The sequence below is a fragment of the Vombatus ursinus genome, unplaced genomic scaffold (assembly GCF_900497805.2).
Source record: "Vombatus ursinus unplaced genomic scaffold, bare-nosed wombat genome assembly UNPS02015098.1, whole genome shotgun sequence".
In the NCBI taxonomy this organism is placed as follows: domain Eukaryota; kingdom Metazoa; phylum Chordata; class Mammalia; order Diprotodontia; family Vombatidae; genus Vombatus; species Vombatus ursinus.
The window spans coordinates 53612-73008 of record NW_020954876.1 but is presented as its reverse complement, the minus strand read 5'-3'; the positions used below and the strand labels follow the sequence as shown (position 1 = coordinate 73008).

General features: G+C 44.9%; 3 protein-coding genes across 6 annotated transcripts in view; all 3 read left to right on the top strand.

The window, feature by feature from the left end:
* Positions 1–2944, top strand: part of LOC114031214 — a 9359-nt gene extending 6415 nt beyond the window's left edge. Inside the window, exon 7 of the mRNA XM_027846240.1 lies at positions 2817–2944. The gene's annotated coding sequence lies outside the window, so the exon portion shown is untranslated. The remainder of the gene's footprint in view (positions 1–2816) is intronic.
* A 1957-nt stretch (positions 2945–4901) lies between these two features.
* On the top strand, positions 4902–11753 carry LOC114031213 (zinc finger protein 79-like). The gene is given in 5 exon segments (XM_027846239.1): positions 4902–4927; positions 5022–5438; positions 5440–5899; positions 11506–11561; positions 11699–11753. Coding segments are annotated over 5 exon segments (1014 nt in total).
* A 6274-nt stretch (positions 11754–18027) lies between these two features.
* LOC114031184 (zinc finger protein 879-like) overlaps positions 18028–19397 on the top strand; it is a 15764-nt gene continuing 14394 nt past the window's right edge. For 2 of the 4 annotated variants that reach the window (XM_027846199.1, XM_027846194.1), the window contains exon 1: positions 18028–18105. The gene's annotated coding sequence lies outside the window, so the exon portion shown is untranslated. Of the gene's footprint in view, positions 18106–18375; positions 18423–18729; positions 18788–19397 lie in introns of those variants that run through there. The other 2 variants (XM_027846195.1, XM_027846198.1) reach the window with 2 other exon arrangements.

Sequence of the window (19397 nt, the reverse complement as noted above, 5' to 3'; positions counted from 1 at the left end):
TAGATAGATAGATAGATAGATAGATAGATAGATAGATAGATAGATAATCTTTTTGGAGGCAGTTGAAGTTAAGTGACTTTCTCAGGGCCACACAGCTAGTAAGTGTCTGAGGCCACATTTGAACTCAGGTCTTCTTGACTCCAGGCCTGGATGCTCTATCCACTGCACCATCTAGCTGCCCTGAAAGTTTTAAAAGTCTGCTTTGATCTGCGTTCAGACTCCCATCAGTTCTTTCTCTGGAGGTGGACAGCATTTTTTATCATGAGTCCTTCAAAATTGTCTTGGATTACTGTATTGCTGGGGATAGCTAAGTCATTCACAATTGATCAGCATACCATATTGCTATTACTGTGTACAATGTTCTCCTGGTTCTGCTCACTCCATTCTGCATCACTTCATGTAAGTCTTTACAGGTTTTTCTGAGAGCATCCTGCTCATCATTTCTGATGCCACAATAATGTTCCATCACAATCATATATACATAGTTTATTTAGCCATTCCTCAATTGATGGGTATTCCCTCAATTTTCAATTTTTTGCCACCACCAGAAGAGCTGCCATAAGTATTTTTGTACATATGGGTCCTTTTCCGTCTCTCTTTTTCTTTTTTAAAAATCTCTTTAGGATACAGACCTAGTGGTGGCATTGCTGGGTCAAAGGGTATATACACAATTTTATGGCTCTTTTGGTAATAGTTCCAAATTGCCCTCCAGAATGACTGAATCAATTCACAACTCCAAAAGTACATTAGTGTCTCAATTTTCCCACATCCCCTTCAATATTTTTTATTTTTCTTCTCTGTCATATCAGCCAATCTGATTAGTATGAAGTGCTACCTCAGAATTGCTTTAATTTGCATTTCTCTAATCAATAGTAATTTAGAGCACTTTTCTCTATGATTCGATAGCTTTGATTTCTTCATCTGAAAACTTCCTGTTGATATCCTTTAACCATTTATCATGACTCATTCTTATAAATTTGATTCAGTTCTCTGTTTGAGAAATGAGGCCTTTATCAGAGAACCCCCCATCCTGTTTTTTTTTCCTGTTTATCATTCTCTTTCCTTTCCCCCTGTCCATCCTCAAAAGTGTTTTGCTTCTGACTACTGCCTCCCCCGATTTGTCCTCACTTCTTTTACTTTCTCTTCATCCTCTTCCCCTTCTACTTTCCTGTAGGGTAAGGTAGATTTCTATATCCAACTGAGTGTTTATGTTATTCCCTCTTTGAGCCAATTCTGGTAAAAGTAAGGTTCAAGTACTTCCCACCCACCCTTGCTACTTCCCCCACAATCCCCTCCATTGTAAAAGCTCTTTCGTGAGATAATTTACCCCATTCCACCTCTCCCTTCCTCCTCCCAATGCATTCCTCTTTCTCACCTCTTAATTTTATTTTTTTTATATATCCCATCATATTGAACACACAACTGTGCCCTCTGTCTATGTATACTTCTTCTAACTGCCCTAATAATGAGAAATTTCTTAGAAGTTTTAAGTATCATCTTCCCATGTAAGAATGTAAGCAGTTTAACTTTATTGAGTCCCTTATGATTTCTCTTTCTTATTTAGCTTTCTGTGCTTCTCTTGGGCCTTGTATTTGGAAGGCAAAATTTCTATTCAGCTCTGGTCTTTTCACCAGGAATGCTTGAAAGTCTTCCATTTCATTAAATGTCTGTTTCCCCCTGAATGATTATATTCAGTTTTGCTGGATAGGTGATTCTTGGTTGTAATCCTAGGTCCTTTGCCCTCTGGAATATCATTTTCTAAGCCCTCTAATCCTTTAATGTAGAAGCTCCTAAATCTTTTGTTATCTTGACTGTGACTCCACAATATTTGAATTGTTTGTTCCCGGCCGCTTGCAATATTTTCTCTTTGACCTGGGAGCTCTGCAGTTTGGCTATAATATTCCTGGGAGTTTTCATTTTGGGAACTCTTTCAGGAGGTAATCGGTATATTCTTTCAATTTCTATTTCTATAGAACCCTCTGGTTCTAGAATATCAGGGCAGTTTTCCTTGATAATTTCTTGAATGGTGATGTATAGGCCCTTTTTTTGATTGTGGCTTTAAGTTCAGTCATTCTTAAATGATCTCTCCTTGATCTGTTTTTCAGGCCATTTGTTTTGCTGATGAGAAATTTCATATCTTCTTCTATTTTTTCATTCTTTTGATTTTGTTTCATTATTTCTTGATGTCTTGAGTCATTAGCTTCCACTTGCCCAATTCTAATTTTTAAGCAATTATTTTCTTCGGTGAGCTTTTCTACCTCCTTTTCCATTTGGACAGTTCTACTTTTTAAGGTGTTCTTTTCTTCAGTGAATTTTGTATATCTTTTTCCATTTGGCCATTTCCGCTTTTGAAGGCTTTCTGTTAAGTGCAACAGAGTCCTGAACCCAGTGCCAGCAAAGGGACCCCTGTAATCTCGTGACCAGTTGTCCAGCCCCCTTACTGTCTGTGAGTTGAGAATTCCGGAAGCTGCTATTGCTGATTCAGTTTTTCCTAAAGCCTCCTGCTGGCTTGCCTGCGTGCAGCCTGCTGCCATCTTGCCAGGGATGTTGCCTGCATGGGACTGCACTCCACTCTCCTCCTGACGTGACAGACTTTTCCTGCTGACCTTCTAAGTTGTCTTAGGCTGGGAAATTGTTTCACCACATCCTTTCGTTGGTTCTGCTGCTCCAGAACTCATTTTGAGGAGTCATTTTAAAGTTGTTTAGAGCGAAATTTAGGAGAGCTCAGATGAGTCCGTGCCTTTTCTCCGCCATCTTGGCTCCACCCCCACATCTGTCTTTATAACTGTTTCTATCTCTTATATCATTTTTTCCAGTCGTGCTATGCCTCCGTTGGTTGAGATCCTCATCAGCCTAATAGTTGGTCTCTTTCACTGCTCCAGTGTAGCCTACCTACTGCTGCCAAAGGAAATTTTAAGTCCAAATCTGACCATTTGACTCCCCTACTTGACCAGTTGCCTCCAGGGTAAGACATTTACTTCTTTCTTTAGTTTTTAAAGTCATATGCGATGTGACCCCGGCCTGTACTTCTAGCCTCATTGGACCTATCTTTTTCCTCTGCTTTGTGATCCAGCAAACCTGGCCTCCTCTCTGTCCCTCCTTCAGTGTGCTCCTCTCTTCTCCAGGTCTTTGTTTTTCTTCTCAGGCATCCCGTCTTTAAGATGCAGCTCACATTTTTTCTGTTGGCCAAACATGTCCAAATTCTACTGTCCTTGATTGATCTTTACTGTGAGGAAGGCAGACAATTATAGATTGAGAGCTTGGAGGGACCTCGGGTTCAGTCGAGTGTCATCATTTTACAGATGAGGAAACTGAGGCAGAGAGAGGCTAAATGACATACCTAAGGTCAATGAGCTAGTAAGTGCCTGAGGCATGGTTTGAACTCAGGTCTTCCCGATGTTAGGCCCAGAACTCTTATGAACTGTGTCCTGTGTCCATGGTTTTAGTCTGAGCAGTATTTGTCTCCTTAGTATAAGGTGTATCTCTGGTATATACCTTATTAGATATACGGAAATTTCTTCTCCCTTTTACTTTCCAATAAAAGCTAATTGTAATAGATTTGCAAGATTTCAGGTAATAAGGAGTTGACGTCAGTTTACCAAAATAAGATCTGTTCCTTTGTAGATAAGTGGTCCAAGTGTTGCTACAGACTGGGGTAATTAATAGTCACGGAGCAAGTGTTCCAACTTTGAAATAATCAGAGAACTGAAAATTAAAACAATTTGGAGATAAAATCCCAACACTCATTAAGTCACAATAGAAACTTTGAAGGAATAAAATTATGTATTGGTGCTGCTATGTAAAAACAGGTATGCTATTATACTCTGGTAGAGTAGAGCTATGATTTGGTTTATTCTTTTAAGAATAATGGCGTTAAAGCTATAAAATTTTTCATACTTTCTAATCCAGTGATCATTATACTAGGACTGTATCCTAAGAAGGGGATTAGTAGAAAGGCCTATGTGCACAAAATAATATTCCTAGCTTCATTGTTTATGTTGTGAAAAACCAAAAACTACTTATGTATCTGTTGAATGAAGATTGGCTAGAAAATTGCGCTGTTTGAATTTAAAAGAATATTATTGTAGTGTAAGAAATCAGAAATGTGAAAAATACAGAGAAGTATCTGAGACCTTATAAGAAGTGATCAGAGGGAATTAAACAAAGAGAAATCAGTATGCAGATTGCATATATAACCAAGTTAATGAAAGGAACAATTATGTGGGTATTTCGAGGAAGGAGATCAAGAAAAGGACAGAAAGAATGGGGAAAAAATAGGTATATACTAGCAATAGGAGTGGAGGGTAGATGAACTTGTGTTTTTGTTTTTTTTTCTTTCATATGGGACCAGTAAGCCTGAAACCAAGAAGTTGCCCCCAAAGCTTGGCATTTGGATAGAAGAACTCCCCCACAAAAGACTCAGAGGGGATGGTTCCTGTGTCTCCATGTTGGGAAAAGCCTGGGAGCGGGATGCCAGGTTAGGGAACTTGCCAGAGAAGCAGGAGAAACAATTGAGACAAGTCATCATCCAAAGGAAATCATCTCATCAAGTGAAAGGTCGTGAATGTAATCCACGTGACAGAAGCTTTGGGTGTGAGCCAGTCCTTTTAACATCACAGAAAGTAATTGCTGGAAAGAGTCTCTTTGAATATGAGAAACACAAGAAGAGTCCCAGGCTGTATTCAGGTCTAAGGAAATGTAAGAGAATCTGCTCAAAGATGTTTTCTAAGTGTAATGAATGTGTGAAATCCTTCAGTTGTAATTTAGAACTTATGGAAGAACATAGTACATGTTTTAGAGAGAAACCTTATGAGTGTCAAAGATGTTTCAAAGCCTTCCGTCTGAAGGCAGAATTTACTTGGCATCTTAGAATTCATCCTGGAGAGAAATCTTCTCAGTGAATGTGGAACGGCCTTAAACCGGAACAGTGAGTTTATTCAATACCAAAGAATTCATAGTGGAGAGAAACCTTATGAATGCAGTGAATGTAGGAAGGCCTTCCAATAGCAGTCTCATCTTAGTCATCATCAGAAAATTCATAGTGGAGAGAAAACTTATGAATGTAATGCATGTGGGAAGGCTTTCCATTGGAGCAGTGAGCTTGTTCAACATCAGAGAACTCATACAGGAGAAAAATCTTATAAATGCAGTGACTGTGGGAAGATATTGCGCTATAGCTCATGTCTTCTTCAATATCATAGGATTCATACTGGAGAGAAACCTTTTGAATGTTATGAATGTGGGAAGGCCTTCCACTGGAGCTCACACCTTACACATCATCAGAAAATTCATAGTGGAGACAAACCTTATGAATATAATGAATGTGGGAAGGCCTTTCACTGGAGCAGTGAGCTTATTCAACACCAGAGGACTCATACAGGAGAGAAACGTTATGAATGCTCTGAATGTGGGAAGGCTTTCCACTACAGTTCCACCTTAATCACACCAGAGAATTCATACTGGAGAGAAACCTTATGAATGTTATGAATGTGGAAAGGCCTTTCACCAGAATTCACACCTTACTCGACATCAGACAATTCATACTACCGAAAAACCTTATAAATGTAATGAATGTGGAAAAGCCTTCTGCCGGAAACCAGACCTTACTAGACACCAAAAAATTCATACTGGAGACAAACCTTATAAATGTAATGAATGTGGGAAAGCCTTTTCCCGGAACACAGAACTTACTAGACAACGGAGAACTCATACTGCAGAAAAACCTTATAAATGTAATGAATGTGGGAAAGCTTTCTGTCAGAGCACAGAACTTAATCGGCACCAGAGAACTCATTCTGGGAAAAAACCATATGAATGTAATGAATGTGGGAAGGCCTTTTACTGGAGACCACACCTCACTAGACATCAGAAAATTCATGCTGGAGAGAACCTTAAACATGTAAGAAGGCCTTCCCCTAGAACATAGAATTTCTTCAACCCAAGATGACTTAGAGTGGTGAAGTAACTTGGGAATGTAATAGATATGTGAAATTCATAGGTTCCTAGATTTATAGTTGGAAGAAACCTCATCTGATGCAACTGCTTTAGTGTCCTGATGAGCAAACTGAAGCCCAGAGAGATTAAGTGACTTGCTCAAGATCACAGAGGTTGTACGTATTAAGAGGCAGGATTTGAATTCAGGTCATCCGCTTCCTGATCCAGGGTTCTTTCCAGTGCACCAGGCTCCTGAGTAATGTATGAGAGTTCCTTAACATGGTAAATAACCCAGTACTCCATGTTAACAGTTCTGGGACAATTGGCCATCCTACTTAATAGTCTTTTAAAATGCCGCACCTCTTTCTTAGGTTGTTGAAATAACTGTTTTTTGGTGTTAAATGTAATTGGTCTGAGTTCTTCTGTAGGCCAGGTGGGACAGCCACAGTAACAGGAAGCACGGCAGGGACGACCTTCCTGTTTTCATCATTCCCTTGTCTGTTTTTGATGGAGTTCCGATAGAAGCAGGCCAAGGAGAAGTGGCACACTCCTCTGTCAGTCTTTTCTGTTCTGTGGACTCAGTCACATGACTGCTCATTGTAATTGAATTCTTATTCAATGTAAGCTCCTCTTTGGACACAGAAACATTTTATGCGATGACTCCAGGAACAGAAAGGACTCCAGGGCTGGCCTGTGTCCTGTCCTGGTTCCTTTCGGAAACTTTCATTCCATGTACTTGGGAGATTATGACTAGTATGTGTCAACTGCTAAAAATACTGTTTTTAAACTGTCATGGGCAAATGTTATATCATGTTGATTGGCACCTGGCCTCAGATACTACTTATGTGACCCTGGGTAAGTCACTTATCCTGTCTGCCTCAGTTTCCTCAATTATAAAATGGAAATAGTAGCACCTACTCTGTAGGGTTGTTGTGACAGTCAAATGAGATATTTGTAAATAGCGCTTAGCATATTGTCTGGCATGCAGTAGGCACTTAATAAATGCTTGTTTCCCTTCACTTCCTGTAGTAGGCAACAGTTTTGTCAGAAATGCTACTTCTTTTCCAGTTCAGTGTATTTGCTAAATTCTCAAGGAAAACTTGGGGTTTGTATTTGTAGTATAGAAAGTAAAGGACAGTAATATGCTGGTGTATCATCTTGGCCACCTGATTGTGTCTTTCTAGGTACCTGGTACCCTGTAGTGATAGATCACATAGTTTCATACCTTTATTGCTTAATGTGCTTTTCTTATGATCATTGCCTTATTCTAATCTTTTTGAGTGGGTTTCAGACAGAAACAGACAAGTCGCTATCCCAGTATTATTTCCATGTATGTATATACACACACATAATGTTTCATAGACAAGTTATAGCTCTATTATTCTGTATTTAATGTTCTGTGCATTTTTTTTTTTTTGGCTGGTGGAACAAATGACCATCGCTTGAACAAGAATATTGGGATTAAATTCATTTTCTTTGTAATCACTGAAAACATCTTTGGGACCAGTCTGGTAAGCAGAGAGAAAGACGGATAACATGCACCTCGTTTTCTATGGAATATACACCAGTTTATTTGTGGAGTTTGCCAGGATGTTTTGAAGCTTATATCTGTGGAAGGAGGTTGGTTTTCTGTCAGTCCATGAAAGTTGGCAAGTTTATGGTATATTATTCTATCAGCCAGGTCTTTTCTTGCTCGGCATTTGGTAACTCCTCAGTTTTTGCAGCGTGCAGCAATGTTTCACAGTGGCCTAATGTTCTCCAGGATCCAGGGACGCTGGCCGCCTCGTTCCTCACGCCAGACACTGCATCTCCTGATTCCGACTCTTTACAGCGGCTGTCTCCCATACTTGGAATACTCTTCCTCCTCCTCCTTGCTTTCTGCCTTCCCTGGCTTCTTTCAAGTCTCAATTAAAGTCTCTTCTGCACGAGGCTGCCCTGGTCTTCCTTGATTGCGTGCCTTCCCTCTAAGATGATTTCCAATTCATCCTCTCTCTATTTCCTGTTTGTACGTAGTTGTTTGCTCCCTGTCTCCCCCATTAGACACTGTGGGCTCCTGGAGGGTACGGGCTGTCTTTTGCCCTTTTTTTTGTATCCCCAGCACCATGTGATTGGCGCACCATAATTGATTAATAAAATGCTTGTTGACAACTTGGTGACTTTTATTTTCCTTTTGGTTTCTTATTTCATCTGATCTTGATTTAGGGATGAAATGATTTCTGAAGATTTCCCTGCCGTGGTGAGCAGTACATTGTTGTGAGATCGTCACCACCACCACCTCCATCATCATCCTTAATTACTAGATACAGTGGCATTTTCTCAGTCATCATTTTCCTTGAGCTCTCTATGGCTTTCTCCACTGTTGATCACCTCCTCCTCCTCAACAGTCTCTTCTCTAGGTTTTCAATACTGATAAACTTCTCTGGGCAGCCAAATTTGGCAGATGTTGGTGGCCCGGAGAGGACCATCAGTGCTTTACCTCAGTTTCCTGACAGCGTGCTTCCACGGGTTCTTGATAATGCGTGATGCTCTTGTGCTTTCCCAGCCGTTCCTCAGTTGATGGGCATCCCCTCAGTTTCCAATTCCTTGCTATCACAAAAATCTGTTATAAATATTTTTGTTCATCTTGACGTTTGTTTTATTTAGGACTAGTTTTCTTTTCCCTTTTGCCTCTTCTTTCTCTGGTGAGTGAAATATGTCTGTACTCAACTCTGTGTGTGTTTATGTATCTTTCTTCTTTTGACCAGTTCAGATAAGAGTGAGGTTCAAGTGTCCCTGCCCCACCTCCTTGTGTGTATAGATTTCTACTTACACAGAAGAGAATTTCTCTAACCTTCCTCTCCTTTTCTCCCTCTAGTGCCTTCTTCTTCCCCTCAGTTCTTTTAAGATTATCAGGATATAACAGAAACATATTCAGGCCTTCTGTCTAAGTAGACTCTATGACTCCTGATAATGATAAGATTATTTTTTTGGGAGGGCACATGTTTCATCTTCCCATAATAGAATGTAAGCAGTTAATCCTTCAGTCCTTCACGATGGTTCATTCATATTTGCTTTTTATGTTTCTCTTAACTCTAGTGTTTGAACTTCAGAGTTTCTGTCCAGCACTGGCCTTTTTCATCAGGAATGCCTGGAACGTTTCTCTCTCATTAAAGGTACATTTTCCTCCATAGGATTATGCTCAATTTTACTAGGCAACCTATTCTTGGTTGTAAGCGTCCTTTGCCTTTTGGAATACTGTGTTCTAAGCTCTCTGAATCTTTGTAGTGGTGGCTGTGAAATCATATGTGATCCTGACTTGGGTCTTCAGTACTTGGATTCTTTCTTTTTGGTTATTTAGAGTATTTTTTGGGGGGGGGGGGCATGTTGCTGAAAGCTCTGGATTTTGGCTATAGTATTCCTGGGAGTTTTCATTTTGAAGTTTCAGGTGGTAATATATGTATTTTTTCTATTTCCACTTTGCACTTTGGCTTTTAAGATTTCTTTAAATACTGTGTCTAAGCTCTTTTTTTGGTCATAGTTTTCAATCAGTGATTCTTAAATCTTTTCCCCCTGGATTCTGTTTTCTAGGTCAGTTATTTTTGCTATAAGACACCTTATATTTTCTTTGATTTTTTCCAGGCTTTTGTTATAAAGTATTTCTTGTTGTCTCATGGAGTCATTGGTCCATTATACTGTTCACATTTGCCTTATTGTTAAGTGATTTGGAACTTTTTTTTTTTTTTGGTGAGGCAATTGGGGTTAAGTGACTTGCCCAGAGTCACGCAGCTAGTGAGTGTTACGTGTCTGAGGCCGGATTTGAACTCGGGTCCTCCTGACTCCAGGGCCAGTGCTCTATCCACTGTGCCACTTAGCTGCCTCTGATTTGGAACTTTCTTTCCTAGGTTATAGACAGTTTGTAATTTTTTTTGAAAACTGTTCACATTCTTTGACTGCTACTCTATTTGGGAATGGCTTTTGTTCTCATATATTTTTGTTGTCTATATATCTTGGATATGAAACTCTTATCAGAACTACTTGATAACAGATATTTTTCCAGTCACCTACTTCTCTTTTACATCCTAGTTGTATTAATTTTGTTCATGCAAAAGCTTTTCAGTTTGATATAATCCTAAGTATCAGTTTTGTCATTTCTAATTGCCTACCTCTCATTTGGTTAAGAATTCACCACCTCCTTCCCTTTCCTCTACCCTGCCGCCCCTCCCCCCATAGCTGTGCACAGTATCATGAGCTGTTTCTTTTTAAAAATGGCATCATCTAGACTGTTCTGTATCCATTTTGAATTTGTTGTGGTATATGGCATGAAGTTGTGAGGTTGATGTTGTCATTGAGTCTTTTTGTAATTCAGTTGATTTTTCCTTGATGAATTTAGATCTTATACTATTTGAAGCAAGTGAATTTAATACTGATATTGTCATGTTGTCTGTGGTTCTCTTCGGGATAATATCAATTCTTTTTATATTTGCTTTGTAAGATTAGCTGGTTGAGATTTATTTGATGCATAGTACATTTTGTTACAGCCTCTCATTTTTGTTCTATGATTGTCTTTACTTTTTAGGTGTGTTTTTGTAAACAACATAGTGTGGAAATTAACTTTCTCATCCATTGTCACCCTCATTTCATCGGCTTCTTTGATCCACTTACATTTAAAATGATGAAAGTTGGGTTTATGCTTTCCTCCACTTGTGTCTCCAGCATTGTTTTATTATCAGAATTTTTTCCCTTCCTATTTTGAATCAGTACCTTGATGTGTACCTTATGATTAGTTTAATTTTGCTTAATCTCCTTTGATGTATTCTTATTCTCATAGCCAGGGGTGGGAAACCTGAGGCCTTGAGGCCATCTGGCCCTCTAGGTCCTCAAGTGCAGCCCTTTGGCTGAATCCAAACTTCACAGACCAAATCCCCTTCATGAAAGGATTTGTTCTGTCAAACTTAGACTGGGTCCAAACCCCTAGAAGGCCACGTGTGGCCTTGAGGCACAGGTTCCCCACCCCTGAGGCCCTCCCTCCCTTTATAGCGTCTTCTCTTTGTTAATCTCACCCTGGTTTTAGAGTTTTGCTTGATATCATTTCTTTTATTTATCTACCTGCTTATTCTCTTCATCCTCGCTTTTCCTCTCTGTTAAGTGCTTAGTTTAAAATAAAGCCTCACAGAACACATCACCACTCGCTAGGAGGTCAGACTGTGAGGGGGGCCTTAGCACCAGCCTCCATCCATGGGTCTCTCTCCAGTCACCGATACTCTACCTGGACGCACGCCTCAACTCACACGCTCCTATTCTCTCCCCACCGCACGGATTGAAACCCCAGCTACTGAGAGACAAACCCCAGTGTCCAATCCCACCCACCCCCTGCCTCACACCCAGCCTCTTCCACAGGACCCTGCCAGTGCTCACTCCAGATCTCCTACCCCTTCCACTGTGCTCCATAATTCAAAACAAAACACTTCTTTCATCCCCACTCCTGCCATCCCCTGGCTCTCACTGCGCCGGAGCCCTCCCCACGACCCTGTGTTCCTGGCCCCCTCTTCCATTACCCGTTGCCCTTTGACTCCAGACCCTTCCTCCCTCCAGATTCATCAGCCAATTCGGGTGACTTACCTCCTCAGGCCACTTCCCTTCCTTACTTGGTGAGTCAGTGCCAGCTTGGTCTGCCTCCCCTCACACTCGGGGAATTCAGCACATACACTGAAGCTCCTCGACATCCTCACCTCCCAGTTGCACAACTTATTCATTTCCCACGACCTCCTCTTCCACTCCTTGTCAGCTGTAGACAGCTGGTGGTGCAGGGACAGAGCTCGGACTTGGAGTCAGGAGAATGAGTCTCTGTTTGGCTTCAGAGACTTGTTAGCTGTGTGACCCTGGGAAAGTCACTTAACCCTGTTGGCCTCAGTTTCCTCAGCTGTAAAGTGGGGATCATCATCACACCTACCTTGTGGGGTTGTGAGGATTAAAGGAAATAATATTTGTAAACGTCATTGTTTCTCCTTTGTTTTCAAAAAGGACCAGTGATGTCACAAGGTGACGTCTCGACTTGGTGAGTTGAAGGGAGGCAGAGTTGTGAGCAGTTGTCTATCTCACTTTCTCTTCCAGAGTCATCAGAGTCTAGTGACAGGACAAAGGTCAAGATGACTGGTGATGGCCGGGACGCATCGGAGACTGTGGCGTCTTCAGTGTCTGACCACGCTCGTGGTGCTCGACAGCGCCTGCTTTGGCTGCCCTCATGGTCGTTGTTCTCATCTGCTCCCTTCCATTGGGGCGCTCTTCACATGCTTGGGGTAGACACCCCTAACTCACCGATGGATTTGAGGCCCCTCAGTTACCCTCAGCCTGGTTTAGCCATCTGCCAAGTTGGTTTAGTGGTGTGTGGCCATTGCATATGCTACAGCTTCTTGGAGCCATGAGTGAGCTGAGTGCCAGCTAGACAAGAAAGGTGGCTGAGCGGCCCTGAAGAGGGCTCGGTCAGCCCTCACACCAGAGGTGCTGGTCCTCCCTGTGCGCCCCAAACTGTATTAGCAGGGCGAAGACCAAAGTTCTGGGTTCTCGGCCACAGAGAGAACCTATTTTTGTTTTTTTGCAGCCGAGTGCAGGGCTACGTCAAGAATTTGTTCGGATGACACTTGGCTTCTTTATTTCAGTGGAACAGTTTTGGTGAGTTTCAACCAGGAGGGGAAGATGTGATGATGGGCCCTGCACTACAGAAATTCCCCAAGTGCTCCCAGTGAGATTTGGTTTTAAATCTCCATCCTGTCTTATTTAAATTCCATGTCCAAACCCAGCATGGACAGGATGCCTTCTTTCTTTGGAAAGTCTCCCAGCTGATTTTTGTACCTCTGGGCTGCTGTCTCGTCCCACATGAACAGGTGACCATCTTATGACCATCCTGTGACCCCTTGGTCAGTGGAGATGCTCCGTGCTTCACCCAACCTGTGACCCCCTTGGTGATGTGTCGTTTTTGGCCCTCAAGAGCAAGGTCTATCAACGAACAAGATTCTGCATTTTGCCATGCCTCTTTTGCCTATTTGGCTAGCAAACCATATAAAAACAGTGTCCTGGGGACCGGGGGTATCTCAGACCGTCTGGCTTCCACTTCATTAGAGAGGACTATGGGCCCTTTAATGAAGAACCATTGGCTTAGAGCTTTGCCTCAGTGGTTTTTCTTGCAGATTGGGTAGTTCTAATTCCCACGAGAGGTCCCTCAAATCCAAGCTCTTCATATCAGGATAGAGCATCTGACAGAAGGGTCTAGATTTTTATCCTATCTATTTAGCTATGCACTCTATGTACATATATGCATATTTCTATATATCCACATTTCTATTTCTATTTTTTTCTGGACCTGTAATTTCATCAGTGTAAGGAGCTCCAGGCGAGGAGCTTTTTCTACCAATGCATGTTGGCACCTTCTCTGCAGCTAGCAGTCTTAGAGAGTTGCCTTGAACACTGAGAGGTCAGGTGGTTTGTCTCGGTTCACACGTTGGTCTGTGTCAGAGGTCAGACATGTATCCAGATCTTCCTGACTCAGAGGCCAGCTCTCAACCCAGTACGTCATGCTACCTCTCCATATATCTGTATCTTTATATCTGTTTCTACCTAAATCTATATTATTTTTCCATGTATGTGTTTGTGTATATAAACTATAATCTGTATGTTTTTCCAGCCTGGAACAGTGATTTTACAGCATAGGAGACTCCTAAAAGAGAAGCCAATGCACATCAACAATTTGTAACTTATAGGCTGAGAACACTGACTGGGACACTCAGAGGTTAAGTGGTTTGTCTGTAGTCATTCAACCAGTAGCATCAGGGGCAGGGAACCCAGGGCTTTCAGACTCCAAGACTGTCCATCAAAACATGTTGCTTGTACACATTTACGTACAAACCCATTCATGCACATTGGTTAATAAAAATTATAAATTAAAATAATCTTTGATCAAATAAATACATATGAATCTGTCATCAGAATGGTAACGTTCCTTTAACATTCCTCAATTTTGTTTAGTTTCTTTGACATTGCCACCTGCCTCCCCAGTAACTGAAATGCTACCGGGTTGTGAAGGTGGAAGTGTGTGGATGTCCCAGGGCCAGAGGCACTGCCTTTGGGATGGAATGAGGTGAAGCCCCAGTGAGAGGTCATAGTTATACAGAAGACATAAGAACAGGGCCTCTCAGGCCTGATAGTGGCCTGATAGGGCTGCAGCTGGGCTGGACTGGGCAGGTTGTTTGCCCAAAGGGCACAGATGTTTCTGGATTGGACCAGACACGACACTCAGTCATTGGATTACTTCCATACTAGAACAGGTTGGTCCTGCTGGTCAAGGTTAGATTGGTCACTAAGCCACTGAGCTCTTCACGGTGCCTGCTGGACGGGTCGATCTTCTGGGTTCCCTGGGCTCCTAGTGAGATTTTCTACTGTGGGACTTTCTTGGTAAAGGAACACCGGTCCTCACTCCAGAGGTATGAGGTGTCCTTGAACACTCGTATACCCCTTAGGTGTCACATAAATGCGTAGTCCTTTCCCTCCCTATTCCCTATAGAGATGGCCACATCCTGACCTTCCTAATTCTCTCCATGTTGTACTTGTTCATCAACTTGGTTTGATCATATGTTGTATTCCATCTTTCCCTCTGCTTTAGTTCTCCCCCAGCCAAGTTCCCCACTCTCCCTGCACTTGCTATATTCTCGTCCCCCCTCGATCCTTACTTCTTGGGGAGCGGTTCAGTTCCACACCGTCTGTACTTTGGACTCCCTTGTGTCTTGTCCCGTCACCAACCAGCCCTGGACTGCTCTCCAGCTGTCTCCACGCATATTCATGCAAGCTAAATGGAGCTGGACAAACTCAGAAAGCCATCCTGACTGGGTCCCCCACAGAGTTGTGCTACGTAATCTCAACAGGGCCCTTGCTGCATCAAGGCAATCCTTTCCCCTCCCTAAATTGATTCGCTACCCACTCTGCACACCTCCTATTCTAGGCCTTGACTGGCTTCAAACCTCCCATAGAACTCCCGGTCTAACCTGTCACTAGGGACCTTGCCTCAGTCTTCCATGAAAAACTGCTTCACTGGGGCCATTTCCTGGGAGTTCCTTCTCCTTATCTCATAGTACTCAAACATCTTCTCCCACTATCTCCTCCTTCCCTCTCATCACATGGAAAGGGGGACCTTCTCTGTGTCATGCACCCTTGATCCCATGCATTCGTGTATTTTCCAGTGGCTCAGGTATAGAGTATTAGATTTGGACTCAGGAAAACTTGACTTCAAAACCTGCCTCACACAACTGTGTGACCCTGGGTAATTTCTCTGGCCCTGTTTTCTATCTAGAAAATGAGGATAAGTAGCACTTCTCTGCCAGGGTTGTTGTAAGGATCAAATGAGTCAGCACATGTTAAGCTCTTTAAAACCTCAAAACCACAAGATACATGCTAGTTATTATTATCCCGATTCATCAGTCTCCAATCTCTCCCTATTTTCTGGATCCTTGCTTCTTGCCTATGAACACACCTGTCTTTCACATATTTCCAAAGCCTCCTCTTGGAAATGCAAATTACAACAACTCTGAGGTACTACCTCATACCTATCAGATTGGCTAATATAACAAAAAAAGGAAAATGATGGATGTTGGAAGGGATGTGGGAAAACTGGGACACTAATGCACTGTTGGTGGAGTTGTCAACTAATCCAACCATTGTAGAGAGCAATTTGGAACTATGCCCAAAGGGCTATCAAACTGCATACCCTGTGATCCAGCAATATCACTACTAAGTCTATATCCCAAAGACATAAAAAAGGGGGAAAGAACCTATTTGTACAAAAAATAGTTATAGAAGCTCTTTCTGTGGTGGCCAAGAACTGGAAATCGGAGGGATACCCATCAATTGGGGAATGGCTGAACAAGTTGTGGTATGTGAACGTAATGGAATATTGCTGTGCTATAAGAAATGACAGGCAGGATGATTTCAGAAAAATGGGGAAAAGCTTACATGAACTAATGCATAATGAAGTGAACAGAACCGGAAGAACATTGTACACAGTAAGAAGAATATTGTTCGATGAAGAATTGTAAACAACTTAGCTATTCTCAGCACTGCAATGATCTAAAAGAAACCCAAAGAACTAATGATGACACTTACTATCCACCTCCAGAGAAAGAACTGATATCGTTTGAACATAGACGGAAGCATGCTATTTTTCATTTTCTTTCATTTTTTTCTTTTATTCAAGTCTTCTTGTGGAAAATTACTAATATGGAAATGTTTTACATAATTGTACATGAATGACCTAAATCTGATTGTTTGTTATCTCAGGGAGAGAGGATAGAATTTGGAACTCACAACTTTAAATAACGTTAAAAAATAGATTGTTTTAACATATAATTGGGGGAAAAGAATGCATACATACATACATACACATATGAAATCACCTACTTAAAAAAAAAAACCCACAACAAAAAAGTTCTTTCTTGATCTGTGCCAGCTGTCATCCTGTATCTTCCCTTTTTGAACTGAACCTGAGACAGCCATCTACACTCCCTCCTCTCTTCTGCCTCTTCTTTCCTTTTGCAGTTTGGTTTCCATTCCCGTTACTGTCTTTCGCCTCTTTTTGTATTCCCAGCATTTAGCCAAGTGCCTGGCACATAGAAGGCACTTAAAAAAGGTTTATTGATTGATTGATCACTCAGCTGTCACTGCTGTCTTCAAATTATTTCTCACTTTCCAAATCCAATGGCCTTTTCTCAGCCCTGATTCTTCTTGGATCTCTCTGTAACATTTTGCATTGTTGATCACCTCCTCCTGGATAGCCTCTCTTCTCCAGGTTTTCATGATGCTGCCTTTTCTTGGTTCTCCTCCCTACGTGACTGATCTTTCTTAGTCTCCTTTGCTGGATTCTCATCCGTGTCATAGCCACTAAACGTCTGTGTCCCCCAAGGGTTTGCCCTTGGCTCTTTTTTCTCCTTTAAGGCTATTTTGTTTGGAGAGCTCATTAGGTCTCATGGATTCAATTATCAACTCTGCAGATGATCCTTATATTTACACATCCAGCCACATTCTTCTCTCCTGAGCTGTAGTCCCACACGACCGACTGCCAGGTGAACAGGTCCAACTGGATGCCATCTTACACGTAACACACCGGCCAGGACAAACTCGTTACCTTTCCCTCCAAGTCGTCCCTCTTCACAAGTTTTCCCTACCTTCTCTCCGCTCATTCGGCCACCCCCTGGTGTAAGCCCTCCATGACATTTCTGGTGTCCATGGTGCCTCCAAGCCCTCCTGGCTCCCCCCACTCTTTCCTGGTCTGCCCAGCCTCCTCTCTGGGTTATTCCCATTGACTGTGTTCATGTCTTGTTTGTACACAGTTATTGACATGTTAGCTCCTCCATTAGAACGGAAGCTCCCTCCCCAGGTCAGCAGATGGGTCACAGCGCTGGTGAGAAGGGGCCTTGAACATCAGTTTTCCGGAAGGGAACGGTGCCCCTCTGACCAGTCCAGATCAGGGGACTGATCCAGGGTCCTTCAGCCAGTGTGGGTCGGTGGAGGCGGCTCTCCATTCCCCTGACAGAGGCCTCTCATCCAAGCTGCCGGAGGGCAGGGGCTGTTTGACCTTCGCCTGACCTAGCACTGCGCCTGGCACACTGAGAGGGGTGGCTGGGGTCTGGAGTCTGGAGTGTGGAGGCCTCCCAGGGCGCAGCACGGCCGCCCAACCCCAAGGGGGCACCAGAGACCTTCTTGGACTCCCGATTCCCCGCCCCGCCCCCCGCTCTCCTGCCAATCACTGCAGTTGCCATAGACGCGGAGGCGGGCAGGAAGGCGCAGACGTCACTTCCGCCCCGCGGCCCGGCTGTCGTCAGCCCCTTCCGGTCTCTGCCGTGCTCCCGGCCTCCCTGGCTCTACTGCGCGTCGGCCGCCCCGGGGCCGAGTCCGGCAGTCCGGCGTCCCTGGCCGGACCGAGGCCGAGGCCGAGCCCGAGGGCGGAGGAGGCGGCGGCGCTCCCGGCCCTGGGTCTCGGCCCCGCCCCCCGTGGGCCTTCGCGGTGTGGCGTCGGGCTCCGCCTCTTCCGCCAGCGGCTGTGCCCATTGGACAGTCCGGGAGCGGCCTCGGCCAATCAGAGGCGCCTCTGTCCCCCCGCCCCCTCAGTGAGCGCCCTGAGCTGGAGGCCGGCGGGAGAAGCAGCCCTGCTGGGTGAGTGGAGAGGGCGCCGCCCGGGGCTCGCGGCCCCAGCGAGCTCTCCGCCACGTCCGCCCCCTCCCCGCTCGGCTCCCCAAGCCCGAGGGGGCGCCTGCGGTGTGCCGGACGCTGTGCTCGACGCTTCGGTCGTGATAGCACCCCCATTTTACAGTTGAGGAAACTGAGGCCGGCAGAGGTTCAGCGGCTGGCCCAGGGCCGCGCAGCCGCTGTGTCTGCGGCAGGATTTGAACTCGGCGCTTCCCCACCCGCCCCCGGCTGCCCATCCCACCGCGTGGCCGCCCTCCCCGGACCTCGTTGTGCGTGGGGTGCCGGTGTGTACACAGTCGGTGCTTAATCCATGCGTTGGCCCTCCGATCGCTCAGCCCCCAGCCCCCTCCCCGCCCACGAAAGGTCCCCGGGAGGGGTCCGTTCCCCTTTGGCCCCGTCAGCGTCCGGCACACCACGGCGGGCCTTTCAGCCATGTTTGTCGATTGACTGGCTGACGGAGAGCGTGAGCGGGAAGTCCTGCGCGGTCTTCGCACTCGGACCCCCAGAAGAGGGTCCCTCGCCTTCCCCGGAGCCGCGGGGGGTCAGTCCGTGAGGTGGCCTCCCCTCGTCCGGCTCTGTCCGGCCGTGATTGTCCAGGAGGGGGGCGTTCTCTGTGCCCTTCTCTGCCCACTTAAGAGGGATAGTCCGGGTGAGACAGGGAGGAAGCATTTCCTGAAGGCCTACTGTGTGCCCCGCGCCGTGCTGAGCGCTTTACAGGGGTCTGGTTGGGTGAGGGGCGCGGGGGGCTGGCCCAGCCTGGGGCTGGGGCCGTGAGAACGGGGGGGGGAGGGCAGAAAGGTGGGGGTGACCCCGGGCTGGGAGATGGGGGGGGGCGAGAAGAGTTCCCCTCTGTCTGCGGGATCCCCCCAGCCCAGATCAGCTGCTGGGCTGGGTCGTCTTGGGGGTGGGGGTCAGCCACACCCCGAAAAGCCAGTGCCGCCCCCCTCTTTCTATCCTCTCTGTCTCTCCCTCTCCCTCCCTCCCCCCCCCCTTCTGCAGTCCGGCTTCACCCCATTCAGCTGAATCTGCCCTCTCCCTCCATCCCTCTCTCTGTCTGTCTCTGTCTCTCCCCCCCCCCCCCCCCCTTCTGCAGTCCGGCTTCACCCCATTCAGCTGAATCTGCCCTCTCCCTCCATCCCTCTCTCTGTCTCTGTCTCTCCCTCCCTCCCCCCCCTTCTGCAATCCAGCTTCACCCCATTCAGCTGAATCTGCCCTCTCCCTCCATCCCTCTCTCTGTCTGTCTCTGTCTCTCCCTCCCT